Below are 19,249 nucleotides of genomic sequence, written 5' to 3' on the forward strand. Positions count from 1 at the left end.
GTTATGAGAAATCAAAAGCAACCCTGCCAGCATTTTCCATAACGACAGCAATGTAAACTCGTGAGCTCTGAAAAGGATTCACTGAAATCCCTTCCTCTAAGTTCATGAAAGGTCCTGTTACCACAGGTATCCTAACTCCATAAGGTACATCTTAATCACTGCAGCAATAGTGGCCTGAAAGGGCTCTGTTTTTATTCACAATAGTCCTCACTTCCTCTGGCTGAGCTGCTGGGTTTCTCCTCTGGTGCAGTGCCTCAGCTCACTGGCTTTACCCAGCAACTGCTGCCCTTCCTTCAACATGTTTGGGCCAAGACTCCACATGATTTACTGTCAGTTGAAGTTCTGGTGCATGATGGAATTGCTACTGGCATTCCTGGAAGCGGCTGTGAGCGACCTAGGGCAGCTTATGGCCTCTCCGGCACAGATCACCCCTGCAGCCCCTGCTACCAAAACCCTGCCAGTGATGCACAACACACAGATGCACGACTCAAATCCTTCATTACTACACCTAGGAGACCCATGATGAGAAAGAGACAAAAAGAGGAAAGGAAAACTTAGGTGTCGTAGACAAAGCTACCTGAAATCACAAGTTTTGCTAGTCTGCCTTATGACAAAATCTCAAGGGTAAGGACTCTGTCTAGATTGATTCCAAAACCGATTTTGGTACCAAATAGATTCTTATACTGGAATACATAGTCAGCAAAAGAGTGGCTGTTGAATTCAAACAGACTTCTAGGAGCAAAGGACTATAATAGGCACACTGGTGGATCCGCACAGGAGTAGGTTTGACACAACCAGCAAGGAGCTGTAATGCCTGTGCATGTGTGAATAGGTGAGGATAAGGGGTGGGGCCGATAGGCACCACGTGTTTTCTGAAGGAAATGCCTCCCTTTTATCAGAATTGTTCTCTGCAGTGTACAGGGTTCTTTACTCACTTATTTATCTGAATGACATATTGCTTCATTTCCTTCACTGCAATGTCAAGTTTGTTAAAAAGGTGCAAGTATGAGTCCTGTATCTCCCGATCTTCCTGTTTCAGCAGAAAACTAAGTCCTCTTTCTTCCTGAATTGTTCCTCCATTCTGCTGGCCAAAGCTACCATCAAGATCTCCGTCTTCTGGGGTCAGACATCTCCAGGATGGTGCAGCCATAGTGGTGATGCAATGTTGAGTATATGAGACTGGATTTAAGGTACCTACTGAACATTGAAGAGTCCAGTTAGTATGGCTCTCAAGACTTTCCCTACTCCATCCCAAAAATGATAGTTTAAGGAAGGTGGAATTCTAAGAGATGGGCAGAATTATTACAGACACCTTACTTTAAAAAAAAAAATACAAAAGAGAAGAGATTTTTCTCCTGGAATTCCAACTCAATGTTTTGAATTCATGGCAGCCCAGAAACAAGTTAAATCATGGAAGTAAAGACAGCAACTGTCCACACATATACTGATAGAGACAACATGGGCAGCATATAAAAGTATTTGCTGAAATGTTAATGCATTCAGGTTCTCAGGAGTTGGTCTATGTTATTATTCCAGCTTTACAAACATTTACACTGACACACATACAAATATATATACATATATATGTATATTAAAAAAAGAAACAGGATTATGTCCTTACAGAAGATAAACAAAATTGCTTTTCTTTTAAAAATGCTGACAGTTTTGGTATGGTACTTTGGTAACCACCTTAGGCCACATTAAAAATACTACGGAATTTTAATACCTATAAGCAAGCAGGGCTTCTTTATCGACCTCATTTTGAATACCCAATGTCACTCTTCAGAACTGGCTAGTCTACACTTTCCTGTATATCTTCCAAACACTCCCACACTCTGACCTTCTCGAGACAATGAATCAGGATATTAGGTGAGATAATAATAAAAAAATGTTAGAACTCAAATCACCAGGTTGTAGGAAAAAGGCTGTGTAGCAGCTATTTATCAGAAAATAGACCCCTTGACAAAGTAGAGACTTTCACCTCCAATGCATGAAACTCATTTAGTGATGACAAAAGAAATCAGCACTATGATCTGATTGACTCATGTTTTCCCACTGAATGTAGCCTCTCTTCCCAGCACTAGCTCTGTTAGCCCCCCTTCACTTTTCTTTTAGTCAGTAAGTCACCCCTACTCAGTGCAAACAATACTCCAGGACATTAATTATCATGAGATGACCAGACTGCTAAGCCAGTGGAAACATCTGACCTGAAGCCTCTCTATGCTTAAAGGCACTATTATTTTACAACAAAAGGAGGCTGCCGTCATACCATAAAGATTGTATGTCTTTGGAGCTTATGTTGACCTTGCTGAGCAGGGGAAAGACACAACTTTTTATGCACATAAAAGCAGTATGATTTAGAAGTTAACGATCACCTTGTTCTGGATCAAGACCAATAATAGAGGGCTTTCGTCCAATGCGAATGCTGAACGACCTCCCTGCTGAGGTAGTGTTTTTGGGGTATGATACCTCCATGAGGTTAATGTGGCAGTTGGTGGGGCAGAAATCCATGCTGTTGAGGGAATGTGGTTCCATGACTGCTTGTTTGAAGGCTGGGCTCACCTTTGTTTTCAATTCATCTGCAAACTGGGAGAAATAAAGCAAGCATATGCTACTTCATTTGCAAAGTTATGATGCGATACAGACAATACTTTTCCGGCCTCCTATTCCAGTATCATATGATTTCTGCTGCAGCTGGAATGACGCATTAAGAAAAATGCCCATAAAACAACAAATGAAAGCAATTATCTATACCTTCTAGGATTCTCTTCTCAAACAGATCAGGTAACAGTGCAAAAAAGTGAACATTGTTCATTTACGTTATGACACGCTGTATTTATGTCCATGTTAAATCGGACACTGATCATTCTTGTGCTCATATATTCACTGATATGATGAAATTGAACCTTCAAATAACACCTTACAACTCACAGCTCTGACAAGCTGAAAGGTGTGATTTACAGATAAGGCCCTTTCCTCTCAAAACTTGAATTTCAATAACTTGTGGAGCTGCTTTCATGCCTCAAGGACACATACCTTTAAAGCAGTTTAAATTCATTAATAAAGAACACTAAAAACAAGTTATCACAACAAAGTATTGTCTTGAGACTTCACCAAAAACTAGTAATGTTGTACCTCTTGGTAGCTTGTGAGCCTTCTGCTAATGCTTTCCAGCTTAGTGTCACAGATATGCCGGAATTCATACTGGGGCATGGTGGCCACAGCACTGCTTAGGGATATAAGCCTTTTGCAATTCCTCACGAAGTGATTGTCCTCTGCAGCAAAAGCCTCTAAAATCTAAACAAAAAGACAGGATGTCAATGATATGAGACTTGACAGTGAGGGAAAAGACAGTTTTCTTCCACTGAATAAGTGGCAAAGCCCCCATGTTGTCATGGTTGAATAAAGCTGCCTTCAGAACAGGCTGCCTTTATTACTGCCTAAGAATGACTACCGTGTCTAATCCGCAGAGTCATAAAACATTCCTCAAAAATTTTTAGGATCACTGAAACAGATCAAAATATTCCCTGTGCACTGTTAAAGTTACCTGCGCTGGCATTCTTTCCTGGGACATACCAATAATGTTACTGGGATGTGACAGAAACATGTACTAACAGCTCATTATTGTCACAGCTGACCAAAATAGTAAGCGCACCACTGCTTCCCAATAGCAGCAGTTCTACTGGCCTCCTTTGGAGACCTGTCCAGCCTATCAGATGGGAAAAAGAGGCTTGATTTTCTTCCAAAGTAAAGCAAATTCTTGCCTGAAAAGATTAATATTGATTATCAGCAGAGTATGTTACCAGGCAGATAAAAGTGAGAATTCCACAGCTGAGGGCTTCCCTCCCTCCACCTCAACAGCTGAAATTCTGAAAGTATTTGCTCACATCAAACGAGTTATTATACCTTAGTGCATTCTAATGAATAAAACTCCAGGCAGGGTTGAGAAGACCACGTGCTACCTCAACCCGAAGAGCCAAGCCAAGCCATCAGAGAAACGTCTGTATTATTGGCTTCCCTGTTCTCTCTGGGAATGAAGCTGCCCATGTATGTTTTCTGGTACCTTTGCAGTGAGACTGAAGCAACCTTTTGGTTCCACAATCTTCTCCAAGACAAAGGATTTGATTCCTGCACTGCTAACATATTCGTACACCACTCCATGCTCCAGGTGGGTGTTATCCACAGTCAGGCTGATGAGAGGTGTTTCTTCACCAGTGACCAGTGGAGAGCTGGTGGTCTCTGGTGTCTGGGCTGGAACCAAAGTCAGTCATTAGAGGTGTTTGGGTAGCACACATGAATGCAGGCATGCATATGGAGGAGAAATCTGTTGAGAGGTATTATTCACTGCAAAGACCTAAAGACACGATCTCTGGCTCAAGGAGCCTCTGAATCACAGACTGCTACAGGCTGGAAGAATATTCTGAGGAAGACATTTACTGTTGGCCACAGTGGAGACAGCGACAGAGGTTTAGACAATCCACTTTCTCCAATTCACATTCTCCAGTCCACGTTCTGATGTTCCTCCATGTGCGCATGCACACATCCAAGCACAGGACACTACTTTTAGTTCTGTTCTACTTTTCTGAATAAGCTCTCAACATGAAGGTTAAACAGCAGTTTTAATGTATTACATTTATTTTAAGTTGGAGGAAATACACCCAACCTTTTGCTGACACAGTGGTAACATGTTCTGACAACTTGCTGCAGATGAAAGGAATCTAAAATCTTAATCTTTAATCTTAAATCATAGATTATTCTAGGCGAAGTTACTTGCAGACCTTCCCTCTTCAGCTGCTACTTCCCACAAATTCCTCATCTGCAGGAGCTACAAAATTATTCTAAAAATGCTGAGCCTTTTCATTCCAGGAGTAAGATTTCTATGTACCTCTCCATGTTTTCTTCTCCTGAAAAAACTGCTGCATAAGAGTACTTCCTCTGGCAGACCTCATTCTATTACAAAGCTTTTCTAAAACAAGATATAGTCTACAGTAACTATTAAACTTTACTCTAACGCAGTTTTCCTTCCTGAAGCCCCTGAATCTTCCCTAGGTTTTCTTCCCCTGAGAGAATCTTTACCTGATTCCTGTTGGCTATTTTGAAGGGAATCCAATTCTGCACCTCCTTCCAGTGAAGAGTTGTCTTTGCTGGAGCCAGGATGACTGCCATTCAGATATGCAGTGGATGCTGCCTGCTGAACTCTGTCCTCCTCAGCATCTTCATGTGTTCTGTACACCCACTGGTACAATCCCTTTCAAAACATACAGGCTTCAGCTACGTCCTCAGTAAAGATGTCAATTCTCTATGTGTTTGGACTACAAAGGCAAATCTAGCTATGAATTTTGTATCTTCCAAGTAGGCTGAAATATCAACATTCTCCCAGCTTTCTTCTGAATTTCAGAGAATATAAAATCTAGATCAATGTTTGGGTGAACTTCTAGTTTTAGCTACAGTTGATAATATTCAGTACTGTATGAAGTGTATGAACTGGCATACGTACTATTTGTAGATGTTTTGCAACTATGGGCAGCTGTTATCAGCTCCCTCAGTTATATGAGGACCTTGGCATGGTCATAAATATGTCAAGAGACATGGCTAATATGTTTTTCTGAGTAACTGTTAAGCACAAAAGCTCATAAGAAGAGGAGGACAGAAGAAGGGGAGGAATTAAAGTACTTCCTTTGAGGTTTTTTATTCATACCAGTGCTTCCTGTTGTTTGGTTCTGTAGACTGTAAAGTGCTCCAGAACTTCAATATAACTTCCATGTGTTGCATTATTCCCATTAACTTTCAAAATACATTGTCCTGGATGAAGACCTGCAGCTGCAGCCTCAGAACCTGAAAAAGCAACAGGAGAGGAGTTAGACAGTAAATCCATCAGACTGTGGAAGAGAGAATTGGAAAGCGTGCAGAGGATTTCTGGCTAAAAAAAGTAAGAAGAAAAGCTGGTTGAATGCTGTCATGCTTTTGCTACTAAGTACTCATGCATCATCAAGTATCTCCTACTGCAGAATTAATTATTTCCTTGTCTTGTGTTGATGGGATTAGTGACCCAACACTTAGCTCATAATAACAATACCATTTTCTTAGACTGCGTTTAGATTATAAGAACTCTGAGGCAGAAACTATCTTATTGTTCTATGGTTTTATATCCAAATGCAATCCTTCCTATGACAGGAGTTCCTGCTTACTGCAGTTATTAAAATAAGTTGTCAGAACTTGTTTAGAACAAGTTTGACAATGAAACCTGGATCTTTCTTGATTAAGATACATACACACACACATATATAGCTGTACTCCAAGCTTCACTATACCACAGCCTTTCCACTCACCTCTTCCCACTGCATGAACATATGGTGGGGCTGCTCCTCGTATCTGAAAGCAAAGCGCTTCAGGACAATCTGGGATTTTAATAATCCTGCAGGTAAATCAAGGAGAAGAGAGAGCAGCATTTTAAGTTACACTGCCAGGGCTCTGGGCAGTTCTAACAGCATCTTTCCCTGGTGTTCACAACCGTGTTTTAGATTAAAGAAAGCATCCACATAGTTTATAAATAAATAGACCTGAAGAAATCATCCACTCCATCTTCATTCACCAAGGCACATGAGAGATTCTCTTTGTTAATTAAAATCTGGCACTTCCAAATTTATTACATCTTTAAGTGAATAACACAGGACAGAAACCTTCTATGTTATTTATATTCTCTTTCATTTCTAGGCAAACTACAGCACAGCTTTGCTGACCTATACCAGCCGAGGATCTTTTCCATTAGGAAAAAATTCTTTACAGAAAGGGTCATTGGGCACTGGCAGAGGCTGCCCAGGGAGGTGGTTGAGTCACCTTCCCTGGAGGGGTTTAAGGGACGGGTGGATGAGGTGCTAAGGGACATGGTTTAGTGTTTGATAGGAACGGTTGGACTCGATGATCTGGTGGGTCTCTTCCAACCTGGTTATTCTGTGATTCTGTGATTAAAATAAAGCAGACTGGACAAGGCATCCTGGACTAAGGTTTAGCATCAAGTGTTCAACAAGATGTTCAGCTCTATGGCAAATTCTGCGATTACAGAATCTAATAATGCACAGGACATTAACAGGGCCAAATCTCATTATAAAGTACAATAATGGACTGAAAAAAACTTAACTGCTGATATCGTTAGAGTCATCCAAAAATAAAGCAAGCTTTAATGGAGTGGAAACTGCTTTCCCTAGGACATACATAAATCTACAAAGCTTCACACCTGAGACAGAATGACAACCCTTGTGATTCAGTTCTGGTTGTGCACAAGGAAACCAAAAGTCAACTGCAGTATAAAGAGAATACATCCCAACCTGTTCTAGCAGCACAAGGTTCATCACTGAAAGCAACTGTGACTCATACTTGTATCTCTTTCATATATGCCATTTGTTTTCTTATCGAGCAGCTTCTACATAGCAAAGTGTTTACAGTTTTCACTTTGAACTGTAGAAAAAATATTTAGTAATCGACATTTCTAACTAATCTTCTCTCCCTGCCCATCTTGGCACTTACTCTTTTGATTTGGTGGCTACCAGAAGCCTAAGGGGCCTTCGTGAGCAGAAGGACTGGTTTAAGATGGTTTCCACTTCTGAAAATGGGCGTAGAAATACTAAGTCCTCATTGATGGAATAGATTTTTCTTCCTGTCTGCAGGCCAGCCATCTGCAAATGAAACAAGCATCACAGAAAACTTTGGATCATTGGCAGCATCTCTGAATGTTCAGGCTCCAAAGTTCAACTGTCCTCTGCCTGTGGATGTTCCAAGGATTGCTGTCATACAGAATACTGTACGTACAGTGTAGGTTCATCAAATGATTTGTCAGTCACCCTTAAGCTTGTCTGCATTTACAGAAAACAAAGAGATGTCACCAATATCTGTATAAACATGCCACTCTGCAGATCTATCTTACTTTGCAACAGACATATCTTTGTATTTTTCTGCTACGTATTTTTAATATGGGACTACTGAAAAAAGAGACTATGTTTTAAAAGGAGAGTAAAAAATAGACAACTATAACAGACTGGCTGTAATATCCAGTGAGATACAGATGTTTGACTCATGGATTATAAACTTTGGTTTATGACTAAATGGAAATGTTTCTGCTATTTGCATTAAGTTATATTAATGAGTTTATTTTAAAGTAATAATTATTCCATACATTCCTAAAATCATTTTGGTTTAGGCCTGATTTTCTCAAAGCAGTTCACACTTCATGTATGTGCAATTCACTAAGCTCTTCTCATACCAGCAATCTACCTGGGGAGACCTTTTTATATTCCTAGCTTACTGCTTGCGCTAACAGAACACCTACCTGCACATGTAATCATAGGAAATCCACAAGTGTATGAGGCACAAAGTCACATATTAAACCTACAAACTAGTGACTTTCAAATAAAAGAATCTGCTGCTCTACTGGGACAAAACTAACCAGGCTAAAGAGTAGACAGCATGTATCTTGAAGAGTAAAAACCTATAGTGTCACAGAGCCTCTGAATAATGGATGCTCCTTATGACAACTCAGCGCAGTTGTCTGGATCTGGGCCATTGTTTTTTGCTGAGAGGCCAACAGGTTGCTATCTGCTGTTCATCTGCATGGCCACTGGCCAATTGGCTGCTAGCTGAATGTGTTCTGTTCAAACACTAGACATCTGCCTGTCGGTTGGCTGTTCAAAGTAAGACAGCAAACCACACCTCCCAAAAGGATAAAGCATCATTCATAAACCAGTTCCAGGATTAAAAACTGTGGGAATAAGCCCAGCCACAATTAACCTGCACGCAAGTAGGCTGGCTTAGAAAGGAAGGTTCCCAAACTGCAGTTTAGGTACCCCTATCACAGTACATGAATTTGATGTTCCAGCAAGTCTTTCTTTTACAACTTTTAAACACAGATTGGGAACTGCTTCTGGCATAGGCAAATCTAACAGCTCACAAAACAGTTTCTAAAAAAAAAATCTTGAGAAGAAAAAAAGACACCAACAATAGAAAGAACAATGCTTGGCAACTCTGATTTTTAATCAAAACCTCAAAGACCCTTGTTGCACAAATGTGCAGATTGATGCTGCATGCAGCCGTAACCTGCGCACAACAATTTTTTTCCAGGGATACTAGTAAGAAGAGACCACAGTCCCAAACCCAAACAGAATGTGTTTATCCTTAATAAATCCATGCAAATAATAGATTTGTTCCCACTTAACTGGTGAATCTGGAATCTTATCCTGGCCTAAAATCTGACAGTCCTAATGAATGCAAAGCACTGTGATGTGCACTGTGAAACAAAGCTGCATGTCTTAATTTTTGTCCCGAAGGAGTGTGACAGCAGGCATAGGATCTCTAAATGGCTTAAAGCTGCTGAGCCACACAGAACTACAAGTATCATGAAGGAACTAAAAAAGCCCAAGAATGTAATGAAATGCATTACTGCCAGACTGCAGGTCTTGCCAGAATGAGCTGACAGCACTCTCGTCCAGAGAGACGCAGGTTTAGTTCTTGTCTGGGGCAATATTTTAAGATCGAGTTGAAAAGACAGACTCACAGTCACAGATCATTTGTCTTGGAAGATCAAGAAAAAGATTCTTTAGAAAATGTGCTTCTGTTGTCTTAAAACACAACAGATCTGCAGGATATTTTACAGGCATCCAGCCAAAGAAAGGACAGAAGGATTATCTCTCAGGCAACGGTTTACAGCACAGGTTTAGATTAATAAAATTTTTGGCCAATCTATGTTGATTTTGAGCATGAGGTAGAGCATAGGATCGGTTTCTTTGGTGACTATAAAACAAACCAGAATCAGAAATATTGAAATCACTTAATTCTAATAAATTGAACATCTTCACTATCTCAAAACAATTTTACTTTCCCTCCCTTCTCAAACTTAAGTTGCTAATGAACCTGAGTTATGCTACCATCAGACAGTGGCACTGCTGTTGTCCTTGTCAAAAATATTCAGCAAGTCACCCAAAGATGCCAAAATCCTTAGCAATTTACAGAAACAGTTTATTATCACAGGAATTATCAAAGATATCAAATTTTCTATTAGCTGCCTTTAAAACAAAATAGACCTATAGACCTTAAAAGGACAGGTTTGTACCTTTTCAAAGCACCTTTGGTACCAAACCCCAAATACTTATGAATGTCAGGCTGTACCTCTGCAGAAGAGCCTCGTCGAACTGACTTCACTACGATTGCTTTGTTCTTTTCTTCCATGTCAAATCCATAGTCATCCTCTTCTGGTAAAATCTTAAAAAGAGCACAAGGTAATGCTTCCTAAATAGGGAGTTCGCTGAAAAGCTGAAGGACAAAGATGGGAAATTGGACTTTTTCATTACAAACCACGACTGACATAGCCTTGTTGATCTTAAGGCTGAAAGGGACTAGTAGGTCATTTGGTTTGATCATAAAACTTAAATCTTGTTGTTTCTGCATTAAGCCTTTACTATAATAAAGCAGAATTTCCAGACATTTATCCTGATATGAACTGCAGTCTTTGAGAAGTGAAGAATCTATTCCTGCCCTTGAGAGTTTGTTCCAATGGTTAATCAACTCTTCTATTAGAAACTGCATTTGGTTTTGACTTCTAAACCTTCATTCTTCATTAGATCTGTCACCTTCAGATTATGGAATTTACTGATATTCACTATTTCCCATTCATATTTGGTGAATGTACTTACATATCAAAATGTAGGCATTTATATATTTTTGAAACAAATCCCACACACCCAATAATGAACAATGAGTCTGTCTTAGCTATTAGTTTCAGATAAACTAGGAATCTCAGGTCTATTTCTTATAGATATACTACATGCTACATACATCCACATCATCACAATTAGTCTGTTGGCTAATATTCTTCATGATCAGCAAGAGAGCCCCTTCTGAACATCTACACGTCCTTCCTCTAGATAACAGGCACGTAAGCTTTGTGTTAGGGACAAATACAAAACTCATGCCATGTGCTCAGTTTGCACCTTTTTTGGCTGACAGAAGGCTTGACAGGAGAATTCAACATCCTCTTACTTGCACTGAGGTCACACAGACCTGCCTTATAAATATTTTTTTAAATCACAGCAATCACGGCAAATGTATGTTTCACTCATCCTTTTTTAGTGGTTTATTAAGAATGAAAAGAAGCTTAACAACTCATTTCCCATTTAAAAAAATATATATATAGCAAGCTTGTTCCACTGGACAAGTGGAAATTCGACCAGATAAACATCTTCCATTTGAGCAAACATTATACATTTAAGAGCCGTCTGATAAATTAGAATTGAGTTAAAAGGAAAAATAAAGCCATCTGAAATCTAGCGTGCCACTGGGAAAAAAAAAAAAAAGCAACTGGGAATTATTTCTTTGATTCTGATGATTCCTGCACTATTTTAAAATACTGTCCTTTTTCCATTGAAGTTACTGTCATCAGCGTATAAACTTTGCCCTTTTACAGGAATTCACCATAGAAAAAATTAAAGACGAGCCATACAGCCGTGTTAAAGTAATGCATGACATAATCTATCTGCAGGGAAGAAACCCTCACCAGATGATGTTCAGATTAAATGGTGGACAGGAAAGTGAAAAGACTGAATCGTAAATTTGCCATTCTTGGATATTCCTAACAAAACATTTTCAGAAGCAATGCTATTTATGCATGTTTAATAGAAGGGCAGCTTAGAAAACCGGGAATATCACTGGCTAGATTTTGAGTGTTGAAAGTGTAATGAGTTTCAGCCCAACACAATATGTACTTTTATCTCTCCACATTTGGGATTAAATAAAAACTTTCTAGGATTGCTTTCCAATCCAGTTATCATTTAACATTCAAAGGGACTTTTCAGTTTCTTTTTTTGGATTTTGAAAGCATATGTGAAAAGATATTTAAAAATCTGGAGGCTTTGATTCGCCAAACTGAAGAAGCCAATGGCTACACAAACCTATGTTATCTCTTCGGTGCTTGAAAATCTTTTATATGCTATCATTTTTAATAAATCCAAGTGCATCAACATTAGAAACTTCAGCACCATGTCAAAAAGGAAGAAGTCTCACATTCTGTATTGTCACTCCTGTGCTGGGGACACTCTCTTATGAAAAGTCAGATTATGGATAATATTCAATATGCAATAGGCTATGATTCCTTCTTTATTATAAAACAGTAATACCTTGCAATTCCACAGCTGAACACCATTCATCCCTCAGGAGTCCAAAGTAATTAACTAACTTGCCATCTACAAGAATTATGTCTGTGTCCCTGGAATTGAATCAGTTTTTTGAACATAAGACAGCGGCTGTTTAATCTTGAAAGGCAACCACATTAAGAAGTGACACCATATGAAAAATAGGCATGCTTAATCAAAACTGGAGGGCAAATGTAGTCAGAACATATTCAAAGAGAACTTTGGCACAGATGGGCTGGGGGAGTGTGGAGAAAAAAAGCTACACAAAACCCCAATCTATTAGACCTTTATCTGTTACATTCATGAAGCATTCTGGCAAGAGGGTCGTGTTGCCGGTGTGGTACCTCTCCATTTCTCCCCCTGTATGAGGAAAGTGATGGAATCAGAAAAGGTTTGTGGGATGGGGATGCTCAGTAGCTATGAAGGGAGATCCGACAGTTTTCCAGAAGAATGAAAATGCCAGAGATGTGAAGCAGCTTGATGCTCAGCTTCCGGCATTACATCATGCTAATGTCACGAGAGCACGACTTTAATATGCAAGCTATTATAGTGTCTGGTTTACCCTCCACACTTGCTGATCCCTCAAACCGCATACAAATGAAGGACCTTGGGTTGGGCAATAAGATTCCCCCAGTGAAGAAGCTGAAGGAACTGGATCCATTTCATTCTTGGCAGCCTGCCCAGGCTGCTCCTACTATACATGCAGATGAAGGAAAGGAGTACCCAGTCTAAGCTCTGGGGGACACCAGCAGCAGAAGAGACAGCACAGGCAGATCACCCACTATTTCCTAAACTAGGTTCCACGATGCACATTCTCCTCTCACAGCCTTCCCTGCAGCCCTCCGGCATAAAATCTTCTCTATTGGTCACATGTGAACAGTCTCACTTAGCTAAGAATTTCTTAAGGACCAGTGATTAATCAGGTAATGTCAAGTCTGAATGCTTCACAAAACTGGTGAGGTTTCTGTTGCCCTCAGCAGAATTCATTTGAAGAGAGCTGTTTTCCTGCTACTTCATCTCTCAGGTTGTTCCAGTCTCCCCAGCCTTTCAAAAGTCCAAAACTCTGGGGTACTAAAACAAAATGTAAAAAGATAAAGCTTCTTTCCAATGAGAAGCTCCAGAATCTATGCCAGCCCTTCTGCTGTTATCTTTAAAGGTATGCTCTGCCACATCAGCAAAATAGGCTTAATATACATAGTGACTCAAAAGTTTCTTCTGGTTTGCGAGCTTTGAAATTGAGCATGGAAATGGAACTGTTCATTCTGAACAGTGAAAGATTTACAGCCTAAAGGATGTTTTTCACTTCAGAGTTTGCTCTAATTTTTGGTATCCAAATCCACTCAAAGTCCTTATCTGGCCACATTCACCTGGATGATGGATGCCTCTTGTTACTGAGCTGCCAGCCTGTCTCCTGGGGAGATCAGAAATCCCTAGAGGACGGGCTCCTATTAGTGGCTCTCATCCCAGGATTGTTTTAAACCAATGGTTTGAATTCTCAAGCTACAACAGACTGTGCTACACTAGTATAATGAAGAACAAAGGGAAATATCTTTTTTTGCTCTCTCTCTGCTGAAATTTTGCTGAATTAGGTCATTTTATATTAGCACAACACATAAAATAATTCTCCTGGAACGACTGAACATAGAGGAGACTTTTATTAGGGAACAAGTATGGCTTTATTTGAGTAATACAAATTACTGCTATTTATTCATCATTAGAATAGGTGAGAAGACATGAACTCAAATGATAATACCACCAATTACCTAAAAACTACCTGAAGTGCTGGCAAAATGTAGGAGATATCACAGGTCTGGAAAGCTGATGAGGTTTGGACTTACGGTCCAGATCTCTAATCCAGCATGACAGTTTTGAGAATACTACATAAAATGTACACAGGCATCTTCATTAGAAATCACTGGAAAAGCTTTTCTTTCGAGGTCAGATAAGAGATACACTGGAGTCCTCTGGGGACCCTGCACTGTGCATGCATTAAACCTCTTCAGCAACTTTGACAGAGGCTCATCTCTACAGGCAACTATCCTTGTCTGATATTCAGCTCTAAGCTACCGGGTTTAATCTGTGTTGGAGCTAAACAAGTAGAGGTGCTGATCACAGGTTAACAGCACACTGCAGTAACCAAAACATAACACTTGGAGACGACCCAAAATCCAAATTCTCTTCAACTATGCAAGGAATGTTGTATATTTTTTCAGTTTGTCAAGATTTATGTCCTCCAATGAGAAACAACTGCACAAATAAATGAGTATTAAGTTTTCTTTCAAGTGCATATTTTCAGACTGACAGCACTTTCTTCCCTGGCATTTCTGATAATACATTTGCCAAAACTGCTGTTGTTTTCTATTTTCAAGGGCAAACTCTCCTGTGATAAAGAAAACTTAGATGAAGAGGGTGGGGAAGCTGTCCTTTAAACAGCTAGGATTTCATGGCAGTAGAAAAGCAAGGGACAAAAGCCAGTGCTGAGGAAATTCCATTAAATGTCATATGATGGGATCAATGCCCTGTCATGAGTGTAAGGAGGAAGGTAGTGATGTTCCAAAGACAGCGAAGCCTCAGGATCCCAGCTGCTCATAATTGCTAAACACAGAAGTCAGGCACAAATCTTTTTGTGGATAAGTCTAATGCATTTCCTGTACTGCTACTTGTGGGACCTTCTTTATACACATTCAGGGGACTGCTAATTTATATGCAAATATGAGGGCGATGGATAACTTCAGCATGACTACTACTCATCTGACAAAAATATGTGCTTTCTAAGTAAGAGATTTCTTATTCAGCATATGCCGTTCATTTTTATTGTTTACTTTTTAAGATGGGAATATATTTTGACAGAGGCCGAGTGATGCACTTCTGAACTATGGTACCAGTAATAGTAAATATTTCAGTTGCAAATATTCCAATTACCAAATTATGGAGTGACTGGAAGGACCAATTAGAGATTACAATTAAACACAAGTAGACAGTCCATGTGCAAGGTTTGCCTGTTTGTTCTCACTCTTTAGCGTGTCCTAATAAACTCTTATTACATTAACAGAAAATAGAATCAAAGAAATGTAGATCCTTCATTTCACAGCCATACTACCACTGTTAGGTTTGTCATTTTAACAGGAGCGCTTGGAAATGACAGAAAACAGTGCAAGAGACATTCTAGTGTATCTGTTTCCTCAAACTGTCTTGTCTTAATAAGGTAGAAAATGAAAAAGACCTGAACAATGGCAGTTCCCACCAACTTACATGAAACCTATCTCTGGGTGCTTTGCAAATCACAATTGACTCCCCCCACAAAGTTACCATATTTTAGCTGGTTCCCTTTATCCAGCAGCTCTCCATGAGGATAATCGTATTAATCTGACACTCCAGTCTCTGGCACTGGCTGCATAGAGGAATAATTTTAAGGGACCGTGTGCTTTAAATATTACTCCTGGCCATTCAGACAAAACACGATTTGGTCTCCTGGGAGACAAGACAACAGTGAGACAGTGAGGTTTGTGTGAACCATAGGAAAAATTTACCCATATAATGGACATCTGGATCTTTTCCAGGAATTCTGATTTTGTAGTTTCTGACCAAAGTTTTTATCCTGTTCCTGCATTCTACCACCGTATAAAGGCAGAAAGAGATAGGCCTGGAGCCACCGGCAGTAAACAAGAATCTTGGAACGAAGAGTTTGCACCAATACAACTCCGAAGTCCAAACAGCATTAGGAAAATCCCAGCACAGTAAGGACTGTGTTGGTACTTAGTGAGGAGGGAATCCAGAGATAACAGGACTGTTGCAAAAGCATGAACACAAAGCACAGTATATTTGTAAAATGGTTTCTGTGAACAAAGTAAAGCTTATTTCTGATCCAGTAATGGAGAGCATATTCGTATCACCCAGACAACAATTTCTGTGTTCTTATCAGTCCTTTAACTTGCATATGGATCTACTTCACATATAAAGGTGTTTAAACTCTGTTTTGAGTTAAACTGTGTTTAATCTTGATGGCAGACCTCTCCCAAGATAGTACTGCCCATTACTTTCTCCTCCACCACAGCAACACTGTGGTGCCAGCTCAGCAAACACAAGGAACATGTGGTGCCTGCTAGCCATTCCCAGCTCCCAGTTCAATTACACCCTCTCTCAAGAGCTTCATGGGAATAGAAATGGGTCGGCCTGTGAATTGGATGAGACCATCCTATGTCTGAGTCTCCTCTTTTCTTGAGATCTATCCAAAATAGGCAGGAGTTTACTTGCATTTACATGCGTGTGTGAGCTGTGAAGCCAAAGCTCCCAGGTAGTGCAGGATGGTCACACACTATAGAGAAGGAACCCTGCAACTTACAGATTCCCCTTGTTAACAGAAACAGTTATGCAGTCTGATCAGCCAGAAAAGTCAGAGCTACGCAAGTTACAGAATCACAGAATAACCAGGTTGGAAGAGACCCACTGGATCATCCAGTCCAACCGTTCCTATCAAACACTAAACCATATCCCTCAGCACCTCATCCACCCGTGCCTTAAACACCTCCAGGGAAGGTGAATCAACCACCTCCCTGGGCAGCCTGTTTCAGTAGCCAATGACCCTTTCTGTAAAGAATTTTTTCCTAACGTCCAGCCTAAACCTCCCCTGGCGGAGCTTGAGGCCATTCCCTCTTGTCCTGCCCCCTGGCACTTGGGAGAAGAGGCCAGCACCCTCCTCTCTACAACCTCCTTTCAGATACTTGTAGAGAGCAATGAGGTCTCCCCTCAGCCTCCTCTTCTCCAGGCTAAACACCCCCAGCTCTCTCAGCCGCTCCTCATAAGGCCTGTTCTCCAGCCCCCTCACCAGCTTTGTTGCTCTTCTCTGGACTCGCTCCAGAGCCTCAACATCCTTCTTGTGGTGAGGGGCCCAGAACTGAACACAGTATTGGAGGAGCGGTCTCACCAGTGCCGAGTACAGAGGGAGGATAACCTCCCTGGACCTGCTGGTCACGCCGTTTCTGATACAAGCCAAGATGCCATTGGCCTTCTTGGCCACCTGGGCACACTGCTGGCTCATATTCAGTCGGTTGTCAACCAACACCCCCAGGTCCCTCTCCTCCAGGCAGCTTTCCAGACAGACTTCTCCTACTCTGTAGCACTGCATAGGGTTGTTGTGCCCCAAGTGCAGGACCCGGCATTTGGCCTTGTTAAACCTCATGCCATTGGACTCAGCCCAGCGGTCCAGCCTGTTCAGATCCCTTTGCAGAGCCTCCCGACCCTCCAGCAGATCGACACTTCCACCCAGCTTAGTGTCATCTGCAAACTTGCTAAGGGTGCACTCGATGCCTTCATCCAGGTCATTGATGAAGACATTGAACAGGGCTGGACCCAGCACTGAGCCCTGGGGAACCCCACTTGTCACTGGCCTCCAGCTGGATTTCACACCATTTCCCACCACTCTCTGGGCCCTCCATCCAACCAGTTTTCCACCCAGGAGAGTGTGCGCCTGTCTAGCCCAGAGGTGACAGTTTCTCAAGCAGAATGCTGTGAGAAACTGTGTCAAAGGCTTTACTGAACTCCAGGAAGATACATCCACAGCCTTTCCCTCATCCAGCAGCTGAGTCACTTTGTCATAGAAGGCGAACAGGTTAGTCTGGCAAGACCTGCCTTTTGTGAACCCATGTTGACTGGGCCTGATCACCCGGTTCTCTTGCATGTGCTTCATGATAGCACTCAAGATCATCAAGTTGGAGCTCTATAGGAAAGTATACCAAGAATTAGTATTGATGCAGTGAAGGCAAGACTAGCTACAGATGCAATTCTCCAGTTCAATTCTACTCAGTTAAAATTTTCCTTCTTATTCTTCTCTAGTATAAAACAATAACAGTTTCACAGCAGCTTCAAGGTTTACATGATGTATGATTTCTTACCAGAAGACTCTTTCCCAGGATGTTCTCCACAAGTTTGAAGTCATTACGCAATTGCTTGCTCTTGGAACTGGTGCCTTCCATCTCCTCATCAGCATAAAAGCGGAAATACAAGGATTCATCCTTAAATTCACTTTTCTCCAGGACTGGAAATAATATATACGAAATACATACATGCATTTACACAGAGAAAGAAAGAGAGAAACAAAAAAGAAAGTTAAAGGAAATCCTAAGTATTTCCGCAGTCTTTACAGAACAAAGACCAGATGCATCCCTATCGGTCAGGTATTCAGCTCTATGTTTTTAAGCTGCTACTGTATTCTGTGGATATACTTTTCTTCACAGTGCACAGCTACTCATGAAACCATGTCTGACCTCCTTGGCACATCAAATGTATAAAAATTGCAAAAAATCCTCCTGGAAACATTATGCTCCCTTCCCATGTCAAAATGAATATAGTAAAATTATAAAAGGTGCAAAGAGAGGTAAAATGGCTGTTTAAAGGTAAGCAACATGGCTAAATAGACTAAGGCTTTTAAACCTAAAAAGGAATTGAGAGGGAAATGAGATCTATAAAGTTCTGGAAGGTGTGAAAAAGTTTTTTATCATGTTTTCAAATACAAGACCAGTGGGCTTCATATAAAAGCAGCAAGTGATGATCTTAAAACCTAAGGAAGAACTTCTTCATTCAACATTTAATTATGCAAAGAAACTAATTGCCAAAGGATGCTATGAAGGCCAAAACTGAATGTTTCATTGAACAAATCATGCTCCCTCTTAGGACTTCTGAAGTACTGTTAGATACTGACACAGACGTGGTTTGTTTACTTCCCTGAGTTTAGCAGCAGCATCACTGAGGATGGATGATACCTAAACTTGGCGATTTGGCACTCCAGATTTGGAAGCTTCAGAAATTCAGGGTTGCACTTGTTGTCACAATTTTACTTTGTACCTGACATTTCTTGGTGATATTTCAGGACAATACTTGGCTTGCCTGATGGCTCTGAAAGAGATGCATTGAAAAAACATGCCCCTCCTAGCTCATCTAATCACTTCAAGGTTCACAGAACTATTAGCAAGGGGATTCACTTGGGAAGGTGAAACTAGGCTTAGACATTTTGTGTAAGCTCAAAGACTGCTGCCTAGAAGGACCTGCTGTGATGCCTCATATTGTATATGTGTCAGCAT

General features: G+C 40.7%; 1 protein-coding gene across 4 annotated transcripts in view; it reads right to left on the reverse strand.

Moving 5' to 3' along the window:
* Positions 1-19,249, reverse strand: part of PREX1 (phosphatidylinositol-3,4,5-trisphosphate dependent Rac exchange factor 1) — a 152,765-nt gene that overhangs the window by 21,387 nt on the left and 112,129 nt on the right. For 2 of the 4 annotated variants that reach the window (XM_069872135.1, XM_069872132.1), the window contains exons 16-25: positions 18,065-18,207; positions 10,156-10,248; positions 7,525-7,673; positions 6,330-6,415; positions 5,699-5,835; positions 5,077-5,248; positions 4,064-4,251; positions 3,136-3,297; positions 2,376-2,586; positions 936-1,194 (exon numbers count right to left, since the gene is read on the reverse strand). In XM_069872135.1, coding sequence (XP_069728236.1) covers positions 936-1,194; positions 2,376-2,586; positions 3,136-3,297; positions 4,064-4,251; positions 5,077-5,248; positions 5,699-5,835; positions 6,330-6,415; positions 7,525-7,673; positions 10,156-10,248; positions 18,065-18,207 — 1,600 coding nt within the window. Of the gene's footprint in view, positions 1-935; positions 1,198-2,375; positions 2,587-3,135; positions 3,298-4,063; positions 4,252-5,076; positions 5,249-5,698; positions 5,836-6,329; positions 6,416-7,524; positions 7,674-10,155; positions 10,249-18,064; positions 18,208-19,249 lie in introns of all 4 variants that reach the window. The other 2 variants (XM_069872133.1, XM_069872131.1) reach the window with 1 other exon arrangement.

This window comes from Phaenicophaeus curvirostris, chromosome 18 (genome assembly GCF_032191515.1).
Source record: "Phaenicophaeus curvirostris isolate KB17595 chromosome 18, BPBGC_Pcur_1.0, whole genome shotgun sequence".
In the NCBI taxonomy this organism is placed as follows: Eukaryota; Metazoa; Chordata; class Aves; order Cuculiformes; family Cuculidae; genus Phaenicophaeus; species Phaenicophaeus curvirostris.